General features: G+C 47.6%; 1 protein-coding gene across 2 annotated transcripts in view; it reads left to right on the top strand.

The window, feature by feature from the left end:
- The first annotated feature begins 1,293 nt into the window (after positions 1–1,293).
- Positions 1,294–12,144, top strand: part of METTL9 (methyltransferase 9, His-X-His N1(pi)-histidine) — a 32,799-nt gene continuing 21,948 nt past the window's right edge. For both annotated transcript variants that reach the window (XM_060282999.1, XM_035131400.2), the window contains exons 1-2: positions 1,294–1,746; positions 6,350–6,540. In XM_060282999.1, the coding sequence (XP_060138982.1) occupies positions 1,402–1,746; positions 6,350–6,540 (536 nt within the window). In that variant the 5' untranslated portion in view covers positions 1,294–1,401. The remainder of the gene's footprint in view (positions 1,747–6,349; positions 6,541–12,144) is intronic.

The raw sequence follows: 12,144 nt of genomic DNA, 5'->3' as shown, positions 1-12,144 counted from the left end.
TAGGAGGAAACCTGAAGGCAGTTTAACTGCCAAATCTAGTGCTGGAGCCAGCAGCCTGGAAGTGAGGAGGTAAGAATGCTGCCCCTGTTGGTGTGGATCTTCCCCAGCCATACCTGGCAATGCCAAGGATTGAAACTGGGATCTTCTACATGCAAAGTAGATGCTGTACCCACTAAGCAATGACTCTTCCCCAGCCATAATGAAGTGACTCACCAGCATCCCCTCACCAACATCATCTTGCTACTCTTCTGAAGCAGCTGTTTTATTTGAGCCAGGGTTCCCAAGATCTGGGTAGGAAGGTTGGGTCCTCTTATGTGAAATAATGGGTGAGGGAGCTCTCTTGAGCATGTACAGACCACACACTCGTACAGATTAGAAACAGCCCATTTCTACCCCTACACATTTGGAATTTGAGCAAACGGGGGGGGGGCTTGGAAATCAGTGAGCGTGGGAAAAGTGGGTAGAACAGGCAAAATCATAGCTGCCAAGTTATCCCTTTTTTTAAGGGATTTTCTCTTATGCTGAATAGGCTTCCTCGCGAGAAAAGGGAAAACTTGGCAGCTATGGGCAAAATTCATGGGAGGAGGGAGGTCTCCCAATGGCAGTTGCCCACCATACCTAAATAGAACTGCAAAGGCCAGAGGAGAGCCATCACGTTCTCACAGAGGCCAGTTTGGCCACTGGGGGGAACGGGTGCTGGAGTAGATCGGTCCTTTTAGCCTCCTCTTGTATTCTTTGTATAGTCTTGTCACTCCTGCTTATTAGACTCTGAAGACAATAGCAGACGGGCCGCCACCTTCCTTGCTTGTTTTGTGGGACATGTGCTTGGCCACTGGGGGAAATGGTGCACTGGTCCCGTTCCGCGGCGCTATGTTCATGCCTTCCTGGGTGCGAAATCTGGGCTTTTATTTACCACCCACCATCTTTATTCCTCTGCACCCGTTATTACTGTACAATCGGCCATTCCCCTTCAGCATTGATTGTCATAGCCGAGCCCCAGTGCCGCAGGGGGCGTCCTCGCCCACCCTCCCGCCTCCGAGCGAACGCAGCCTCCCTGTCCTGTCGAGGAAAGGCCGCCTTGGGAAGTGAAGGCGCCTTCCTCCTCTCCCTCCCTCCCCCCTCCCTCTGCGCCTGCGCCCCGCAGCGGCGGCCATTGTGCCGCCACTCGTTTTGAAAGCAGCGCCCCCAGAGGCGCTGCCCTGCGCCGCGCCGTGATTGGCCGAGAGGGCGGACAGAAAGGCTGGGCGCCTACCGGCCCGCGCGCGAGCTAGCGAGGCGTTCTCTCGTGCGGGTGGGTTGGGTTGGGTTGGTTGGTGTCTCCGGCCATCCCGTCCGGCCTGGGCCTTCCTCCCTGGGCTCTTGGGTTCCGGCCTCGCATGTATGCATGTGTGTCTGTAATGTATGTGTGTGCGTGGATGTGCGGGCACTGAATGGGGAGCTCCGCGCTGGCTGCCGCCGCCGCCGCCGCCGTTGCTGCAGCCATGGAGAAAGGAGGCGGTGGTTGCGGGAGGGGGTGATTCAGCGCCCCTTTCTTCCCTCTCCCACCCACCCCCACAACCCCACCCCACCCTCATGAGACTCTGCCTGGTCTGGCTGGGCTGCTACACCTTGTCTCTGTGGGTGCTGAGGAAGAGGATGTGGTCTGGGCCTGCCAGGTACCTGAGGAGCCCTTTATCCAGGTCTCTCTACATGAATATGATGGGCAGCCACAGCCAGCCAGCCCCGGGCATCAAGGAAAACCACCAGGTATGGACCCACCAGCAGGAGGAGCAGTACTTCTAGCCCCCCCCCCAAAAAAACCCTTTTTGTGAGGGGGGAGGGGCGGCAGGAGGAAGAAGGGGGAGGGGTATGTCTTGAATGGGCCCCACATCCATCGCCTAGCCCGATCCCCTTCCCCCTAGATAGGGAAGGATTTCAGGGCTTGGGGTGTAGGGTGGCTTCTCTTTTATATTCATCTCTCACTTCTTTTGGAAGCGTGTGATTTGAGGTGAGATATGATGTTGTTTTGGGGAGAGAGGAGAAGAATAAAAAGCTCCTTGAGGAGAGTTAACCTCTGCCCCACTGAATACACTCAATTCTCCGCACAACACACGCACAAAAAGAAGATTGGGAGAATCTCTCCATACTTGGCCTACACGAAAGAGAGAGAGAGAGAGAATATGGACACATCCGGGTGAGAGATCAGGAGAAAGATTTGTGTGTGTTGTGCTTTGTGCATTTACTCTGTGCACAAAATAAAGGAGGGGAGGAATAAATCTCTTATGGGACATCCTTTGATTGTCGGGGAGATCAGCGAGCTTCTGCTATTTCTGTGGGTAACAAGACTGGCTCCTTTGCCCCCCTTTGAGTGCAGGGCAGGAGACTTTGGGAGAGCACATGCTACTGGTGAAAGGTGGGGATACAGGGGTGGGGGGGAGGCGAAGCTGGAAAGTTGCAAGGAGGAGATGAGGATTTACTTGGAACGTGATGGGACAGGGAACAGGAAACTTAACGTAGTATAATAGTTCTCTTCCTTTCTCTGCCTCAAAATATTCTGAAGTACAATCGGGTGAATTTGTGCTGAATGTGCAAATATATAACAGCGGGGAGGAAACACAATCTGTGTTCAAAAACAATAGTTCTGGCCATGAGGCGGCTTTGTGGCTTTTGTAAGTATGAGCTAAGCAGGCATAGGGAGTTGCTAGGGAAAACAAGGCACAACCCAATTTTTGTATGCTTGTACCTGTATAGACAAGACTTCTGCACACACTTAGAGCTGAAAATTCCAGCAGTGCTCATTGGTGTGCTGTTGCAACTTCTGCTCTCTCTCATCTTTGATATAGGATAACGATTCCCCTTTGTGTCCATTAACAGTATGTGATGGATAATTTAGCAGTCCATCCTCAAATGCTGCTCTTCCTTTAGAACTCACAATAGGACTCCCAAAGTTTGTTTTCTTCTCCCAACTCCAATCCATTTGTCATCACTTTCGTGTTCTTTTCCTTACCCTTGTGACCTGACGGCCTGGAAACTCGTTTGCAAAACCTGTGTGCATCCAATCCATCAATCCAGTTTATTGAACGTGACACCTGCCTATCTATATTTCTGTCATTGCTTCCTTCCATCCTGACCATATATTTATTTATAAATATATTTTTAGCCTGACATTCATCACATGATCCCCGGGGCATTTTACGACCTGATTAAAAAATACATCAGTTTGAAACAGTTAAGAGCAGAGAAAAACTCAGTGCTAAAATTCCATCAAGAGTTTAGTCACAAATTGCATTAGCCAGCCTCCCAGAACACCTGGGTAAATAAACTGGCCTTTGCATGGCACCGATGCCATAAGCATCAGGACCAGACATGCTTCCAGGGGAGAGACGTTCCATGGAGTGCCACCACAGAGAAGGCCTCACTCCTTGACCACACGTGATCTTTCTCCTCACAGCGTTTTTTCATCTGAACAATCGCAGATCTAGCCACTGAAGTTATCTCCCAACCTATACCCGCCTCTCATTCCCACCTCTAATAAGACCCTCACGTTTCCTTCCTTCCCCAAGGACAAATGTTCTGCTTTGAATTGATGCATGTGGCCTCACCCACCTCTTTTTGCTGCAAGCAAAGTGCAGCACAGTGATACTGAATAATGTTGCAGTTTGACCTCCAGAGCAGAAAATTTGAACTTGCATAGTGAGGTTGAAATACTCTGAAATGTATGCAAAGAGAACAGGAATCAGTGAAGCAACAAGATTAAAGGAGCTCTGGAGTGGCCGTGTGCAACAAGTTAGGTACATGTTTGTAATGTATTATGCATGGCTGGAAAGCTCCCAGGCACGCTTCTGGAAACTTAACACCATCGTCTGAAATCTGCAATATTTTTTCCAGTAATGTGGTTGTAGGTAGCTTTGGGCTCTCTGTTGGCATAAATTGAAGACTTAAGGAAAGGAATGCTAGTTTGTTCAACCTGGAACACTGCGTACAGACCACTGTGTACAGACCATCTTAAAAGCCAACTGGAAAGAATGGATTTGTGTATTAAAACACCCAAACCATTTTAGAGTCTTCCTTTTAGCTCTTTTGGTAGAGTAGGGTAGCAAGATTGAGAGTTGTATAGTTGTTGTTTAGTCGTTTAGTCGTGTCCGACTCTTCGTGACCCCATGAACCATAGCATGCCAGGCACACCTGTCTTGCACTGCCTCCCACAGTTTGGTCAAACTCATGTTCGTAGCTTCGAGAACACTGTCCAACCATCTCGTCCTCTGTCGTCCCCTTCTCCTAGTGCCCTCCATCTTTCCCAACATCAGGGTCTTTTCCAAGGATTCTTCTCTTCTCATGAGGTGGCCAAAGTATTGGAAAGTTGTATAGAGCTCATTTCAAAGCACAAGATTTGAATTGTTTGAGATATAAATATAAATTGTGTGTTAATAGTGCCAGTAGGTCTTGATATATGAACATTTGTATGCATAAGTATTTTCAGGCATTGAACAGGGAACGGCAAATGCTGGAATGTTGACGTTTGAGCTGCGAGAGCTTTGTAGCACTGTCACACCGATTAGATAAGTATTATTCTGAACAAAGTTGATTTTAGGTGAATTTTGCAGTCTAGAGCCAAATAGTTGATTGGGCCCAAGAGTGTCTTAAGAGCTGTCTGCTTCTGTACAAGCCTGTCTGACCCTTAGGAGAGGTCCCAACTTGAGGCAAGGCAAGTGATGAGTGAGGATGGGACACTTTCTGTTATTGGCACCCCAACTGTAGAATGCCATCCCCAGCCAGGGCCAGTCTCATGATGCCAATACCTGTGAGCTGTAGCTTACTGCTTACAGAGTACAATTTTCAGCACCCCCAACTAACTACAGTTCTCCGGATTCTTTGGAGGAAGTCATGTATGGTTTGAATATGACCTGAAAGGCATTGACTCTCAGGGTCGCAGCCGGAGTTCCTCATCACCTGATCCTTCTGTTTGCAAAACATGTGCTTTTCAACTAAGCTGCCACCCCTCCCCAATCTGAAGACAGTGTTAGAAACTGAGATATGAAAGCTAGGAGCTAAATGGCACCTTAAACCTAGGTTATGGGTGTAACAATGGAATGTCTAGGCGAGCCTTTTTATAACAAGAATACAAAGCTGAAAATGAATGAACTGAATCTAAAATATTATGTTCATTTTTAATATGATCTAGTCCTTCCGCTGCCCACCGCCCTGATATTCTTAAGAGGGACTCTTCACCAGTTTCCAGAGAGTGGCTGGAAGTGGGGAGGCAGAAAAAGGCCCTCCTTTCCGTCCACTCTGCAGTTTTAATCTGAAATCTTAGGCGCAGTACTGCACCCAGAGCTCGAAAACCGCTCACACTAATGAAATTCCCTATTTCAAAATGCGCCTAGAACAATGGGAGTTTCGAATACTGTCCAAAGATCGTTCTCCTTTGCTTAAGCCTGGCACCGCAGTGCCAACTAGGGCTGGGCGATGTTAGATTTTGAACATCACGATCTGTCACCAGCCAGATGTCGTGGTTTGGCGAAACAAGCTGCATTTGGCCCCAGCCAGCTAGACACGGGTGAAACGGCCACAGCTCTCTCACCACCAGACCTGGGGCCCTTTCACCCCAGCACTTCGCAGGCTAGGGCCAATGCAGCTGGCCCAGGCCGCTACTCAGCTGGGGGCGGGAGGGCTCCCCCTACCCCAGCTGAGCGAGCCCTGACACCTCAGCAACATCGGGTTTCGCTCAGTTGTGGCGTAGAAGAAGCTCCCCCCACCCCATCTGCAGGATCAGATCACTCAGATGGGATGGGGGGAGGCTTCTTTCATCACCACCCCATCTGAGTGCAATCCGATGCTACAGCAGCATTGGGCTTTTTGCAGTTGGGGCGTAGAAGAAGCCTCCCACCCACCCCAGCTGAGCGATCTGATGCTGCTGTGGCCTCAGGGTCGCTCAGATGGGGGGGCAGTTTCACAGAGCCCCCACCCCACTGCCGGCTTGGGCAAGCTAGCGCGGACTAGGGGCTCTGTTCAACGCTTGGCTGAAGGAAGCAGCAACCCATAAGTTGAGCAGTTTAAAGATGCGGAAGGGAGGAACAAGCATGTTGCCGATACAGCTTGTTCCTCCCTCTGCGCCATATGAGGCAAGACCATGATGCTGGTTTCACTCAATGGTATATTGCTGGTGAAACCGCCGTGCTTCCAAATCCCTCTGCTAGCAGCATCCCCTGGATGAAGCTGCGCTGCTAGCAGAGGGATTCAGGAGCGGAGCTGTTTCACCAGCTCTATACCGCTGAGTGAAACCAGCTTCACGGTCTGCTCCTCGATATATCGCCCAGGCCTAGTGCTGACATGTGAATAATGATTCTTGTCCCTTTTCTCCCCCCTGCAGTGGTACGTGTGCAATACAGAGCAGCTGTGTGAATCTCTTCAGCCTATCTTTGTCCAGAGTTACCTTGACCAAGGAACACAGATCTTCTTGAATAACAGTATTGAGAAATCGGGCTGGCTGTTCATTCAACTCTATCACTCCTTCGTGTCCTCTGTTTTTAGCCTGTTTATGTCCAGGACGTCTATCAATGGGTAAGTGCCAAGTGGAAAGTGGTGAGGGGGAGGGTGTGTAAGTCTCAAGCTCAATCGGAAACATTCTTGCTTCTGTAAAATACTCAACTGGTTGTGCGGCTTGACTTTTGCACCAGGGAAGTCCACTTCCAGATCCTATTATCTAAGTGCTTTCCTAAGTGGTGTCTTATGAGATGACTTGGGGGCAGCTATGCCACGTGGTTTGCCCTGGTTTTTGGAGGGGAGCAGGAATTGTCACTTTGACAGTGCAGCAACAACTTTTCCATGAAGAACGAGCGTGCACCTTCTGATGTGTCCCTCTCATTTAGTATCCTGCTTCCTGTATCTTGTTTCCAGATGCCTCTTGGGAAGCCCCCAAGGAGGACATGAGTCCCTCAGAGACAGATATTCTGAGAGTATATCGTCACCATGGCTAATAACCATTGACAGTTCGTCCTAACAGCCAACATACCTTGTAGCATGCGGGATAGCTCAGTTAATATTGCCTCCTGGTATCTTGCTTGGGGCTTTTTTTCCAGCCGGAACTCTCAGGAACACAATTCTGGCACCTCTCAGTTGGGCGCCATTGCCATTCTAAGAGAGCGAGGGGTGGTGTTCATGGCGGCTTCCTGCACCCCTTTTCCTGGAAAAAATAGCACGATTATGACATTTCCAGCAGGAGCAAATGGCGAAGAGGGACATTGTCATATACCTGGCCTCCTAGCACTAGCGCTGCTGTAGCTTATCTAGAGGGGGAGAAGCAAAGAGGCAGGAAGGTGGGCTCCATGTGGATGTACCAGTGCGAGTGCTGGATTGCCTCTGCCAGTACAGCCACACGGCGTTAACCCCCACCCCCCTCGTCCCCGTCTTTCTCTCCACACTGGTGCCGGGGGAGCTACTTCTGATTTCTAGAATTCCCCCATAGGTAGCATCCCTGCATGAAACATTTAAATGCCTGCTTAAGACATTTTTGTTCAGGCAAGCCTTCCTGGAGATGTAGAATGCTGAAATGTACTTTAATCTCTTTTTGCTTGCTGTTGGATTGTTTTAAATAGCACTTTTAATAATTCATCGTTTTAATATTTAAATCCTGTTTTTTTGTAAACAGCTTAGAGGTGTTGTTCCAGTTGTGAGTGGTATATCAAAGTTGTGAAATAAATAAAATAAAAAATCCCATTTGAGCCGGAACAGTTCTCTTTGCTTCCAAACTCAGGAGGAGCATGCTGTAAAGCTTTTGCTCTCAACTACTATATATCAGTGTATACAGATAATAATAGTAGTAGTAGTAATAATAATAATAATAATTTATTATTTATACCCCGCCCATCTGGCCGGGTTCCCCCAGCCACAAAATATTAAAATACAGAAATCCATCAAACATTAAAAGCTTCCCTAAACAGGGCTGCCTTGAGATGCCTTCTAAAGGTCTGGTAGTTGTTGTTCTCTTTGACCCTCTGGAAGCAGGGAGAATGGTATTCAATCAATAATCAAATGGTTCTCCATTCTCTTCAGCCTAGGGAGACTGAAGACAGCCAAGTTTGTAATGGAGTTGCTTGCCTCGAAGGGTCTGTTAAAACTGGATTTTCATAGGAAACTTGGAGCAGGTACTCAACATGGAGAGAGCTGCCCTTTAGTGTCCTTGAAACAAAAACGCCAGTCTGTTGGTACACTTTAAGGCCACCTCCTCTGCTGTGCCTGAGCTTTGCCTGAGCTGACAGACTGAACTAAAATGCAACTGGAGCCCTCAGCCAGACTTCACTGTAGGAAAAGCTTCCTTAGAAATGAGCCCATAACTAGGCATTCAAGCTGGGTGAAGACTTAAAAAGCTGCTTTATTGGGGGGTGGGTCCTCTGGATTCAAACAGAACAGTGATACTGAGGAAGAGACCTACGGTACTACTACCAAATCAGTATTCTTGAAATTACACGTGCACACTACTTACTGGCAGAGGTGAAGGGGGGGTGGGGGGGCAGGCACAGTATTAATCATTTCCCCACCCTGTGACTAAATCACACCTCAGAAGGGCAACTTAAAGTAGGAAAAGTCATGAGGGAAAGAATTATACTGTTCCAGCACCACAGCCTTAATCTAATTCCATCTTCCCCAGCTGCTTTCAGGCTGATCGTGGATTTTGATAAGAGATCGTCCACATTAATTATTATTATTAAAATTTATATACCGCCCTATACCCGGGGGTCCCAGGGTAGTTCACAAAATAAAATCAAGATATAAAACCACAAAATACCCTGTGGCTCCATGCTGGGTTGCTTACTTACTCTCTCCCGTTATTCTCTCTTCCCAACCCTCGCACATCACCCCTTCCTGAATGAGAGGCTGAGCTCTATTTCTGCTGCATCTCTGAATGGCCAAAAATGAAAGACTCCTCATTGCCTTTGGTGTTTTGTTATGCTGGAACAAAAGTACATTGCTTAGGAGGGTGTTATGGTGGAAAGATATTTGGTCAAAATGCACACTAGACCTTCCTTCACTACGTAAATAAGCTGTTGTGTTGTGCTGATTAAAACATCAGATTCAGCCTAGAGTAGACACAGGTTTTGATTCTCCACTCAACCATATAGGATACTGGAGGGCCTTGGGCTATTCACACACACACTCAGCTTAACTACTCCACAGGGTACTTGTGAGCACATACATACATACATTTGTATGCCGCCTTTCCACAGTTCAAACTGTGCGGAAAGTGGCTGACAACATGGAAAAATACATACTGTAGTTTTGCTCCATAAGACGCACCTGACCATAAGACGCACTTAGTTTTCAGAGGAGGAAAGGGTGAAAGCCCCATTTTTGGGGAGATCAGCTCACAGTTGTGCAGCTTCTTTTGCAAAGAGGAAAAGCCCCATTTTTAAAGGATCAGCTCAAAGTTGTTGAGTTTACTTTGCAAAGGGAAAAAATCCTGTTCAACTCACAGTTTTGCAGCTTCTGATAATCTATCATCAGCCAGATAATCCAATCAGCCAGTCACATGTTGCTGGGGAAACAAAAACCCTCCCTCTGCAGAACATTCAACAATGGAGGCCTGGGCAAGGGGGTGGGCCGGGAAGGGAGATAGTGTCCCTTATCTCCCTCCCTGATCTCTTGCAATCAGCTGCTGAGTGGCTTCTTTTCAACACCCCTCTTTCTCTCTTGTTAGCCTTTAGCTCTTTCTATAAAAAATAATAATAATAGCACGATCTGCTTTTCGCCCCTGGGAAATTCGGCTCCAGGGACCACATATTCGCTCCATAAGACGCACAGACATTTCCCCTTACTTTTTAGGAGGAAAAAAGTGTGTCTTATGAAAAATACGGTAATTACAAACCTATCCAAAAGCAATCATAAACAAGACATAAAACACACCAGAAAGGACACAAGTGCACAACCAACTTGAACAGTTTCCGCATAAATCATAATAAAATCTAAAAATAAAGATACAGAAAAATTCACAACAGGAGCAACCTCTCCCCAACAAACTACCCTAAACAATACTCCAGCCCAAGAGTCTGTTCAGCAGCCTCAGCTTTTGTAGTTGGAGTCAGTCAGGCCCTCTCAAGCCAAGGAGACAGGGAGCAGGTTTTCCAGGAGTCACCCTTTGCTGAAGATTAATCACTACCTTAGGCTCCTTGGGGATAAGCAAATACTCAAGAACCTGGTTTTAGTTGTGCAGACCACTGGGCATGCACACACAGTGAAACAAACCCTTAGTGTGGGGGCGGAGTATTTGCTAACTTCAGGTTGAGTAAGGTGGGAGCAGTTGCTTTGGGGAGACATGCGTTAACACCTGCCAGGGTGACGTGCCTTGCCTAACGCCGCCTTAAGCAATATGCTGGCAGACAGCTGCTTGAGAGCTATGCATCCTGTATCCCAGTCATAGATGCAACCCCGGCAGTCCTTCCCATGCATTTGCACCCAGCTGCTCAGTTTCCTTTAGTGCCAGGCCCTCTCAAGGACCCCAGGCTTTATGTTTTCCTTTGATGCATGCCTGACTCTACATCCTCTTTAGCTGAGTGAAGGAAATACCACGACTCTTCTTTTTTAACACACCCTTTTACACGTTACCCTGCAATACAGTTTGATCTGAGCTGCTGCAGTTTACATGAGAGAGAGAGAGAGAGAAGAGGAATTATGTCACAAGCCAATCATTTTTCTCAGCTAGACATTTCCTGTGGGGTGCACAGTCGACTGCAGTGCATTTCCCCTTGTATCCTCGCTGTTTTTGCTCCAATCCAAAAGATTTTTGTTGCTTTGAATGCCTTCTTGCGGCGTCTTTAGGAATAATGCCCTTGAGCCCATTCACGTGAGGGATGCTCAGATGTACTGCCAGGGGGTTGGCTTTTTAAAAGTGAATGCCACTTGCTTTCATGTTTTTCTTCCAACGCCCGTTATAAAAATGGCAGTTCCCTCTGGACCATTACATTCCATGCACATCAGTTCATTTTTACTTTCCCCCACTTTTTATCTGCTCTCATTGTCTTCATCAGCCATTCTCTCTCCTTCCCGTGTCCTCTCTCTTGATCATGATTTTGCTCTTTGCAGCTGGGACTCGCTGGCACCGATCACCTTTTTACCCTTCAGCTTGAGCTCCTTCCTGTGGTTGACCTGACTACATTGCTTCCCTCTTGTGACGCTTGCTAACCAATTATTTTCTTTCCCCCCTGGATTCCCCCCCACGCTCCTTATTCTTTCATTCACTTGCACCTCTGGCACAACTACTGTAATCTTACAATATAGACTTCAAAGTGGGACAAGCAGAGAGATGCCATTGATACAATCCACAGAGACCCCAATTGTCCCTGCTGCAGGTTCCTTAATGAATGGCTCATTTGCCATTCCACATTCTTTTCCATCGCACAAGGAAGCTTCAGATACCTACTGTGGTCTTGGCTGCTAGTTTATACCGTTTTAAAATATTAATCTCCTTTCCCACTGCTCTAACGATGTCATCTTCAGCATCTCTTTCAGTCTGTTTCTTCTTCTTCTATTCTTTTACAATCATCTTCCTTGTCACGCTTGTCCTTTTAAAGCTAACCTTTTTTGAGTCCTCTTCTCCTCTAATGCCTTTGAATCTAAATTCAGCATGTAAGGCAGGCAAGTCCAAAGTCCGTTTCGGGGGCCTAATCTGGCCCGCCAGTTGGTTTAATCTCGCGCCTGTGGGTGTTTATTTCCTGGGGTAAAATCATAAAAAATGCTCAACAACTTCAATCCTAAAAAAAGCTCAACAACTTTGGATGGCCCTTTGGTCGGCTCTCACGCATGTTCACTTCATCAAATCTGGCCATCTTTGAAAAAAGTTTTGACACCCCTGATAAGGCTTCATGGTATTGCAAGTTGGATGTCAAGTAGGTGGAAAGTTGTCTCTCTTATTGGGCCAGGAAGCTTGTTGTAAAATGCTGCAGTTCTTCACTTTGTTGTTGTTTAGTCGTGTCCGACTCTTCATGACCCCATGGACCAGAGCAAGCCAGGCACTCCTGTCTTCCACTGCCTCCCGCAGTTTGGTCAGACTCATGTTCGTAGCTTCGAGAACACTGCCCAACCATCTCATCCTCTGTCGTCCACTTCTCCTTGTGTCCTCAATCTTTCCTAGCATCAGGGTCTTTTCCAGGGAGTCTTCTCTTCTCATGAGGT

This window comes from Zootoca vivipara, chromosome 14 (genome assembly GCF_963506605.1).
Source record: "Zootoca vivipara chromosome 14, rZooViv1.1, whole genome shotgun sequence".
In the NCBI taxonomy this organism is placed as follows: Eukaryota; Metazoa; Chordata; class Lepidosauria; order Squamata; family Lacertidae; genus Zootoca; species Zootoca vivipara.
This window is presented reverse-complemented; position numbering and strand designations above follow the sequence as displayed.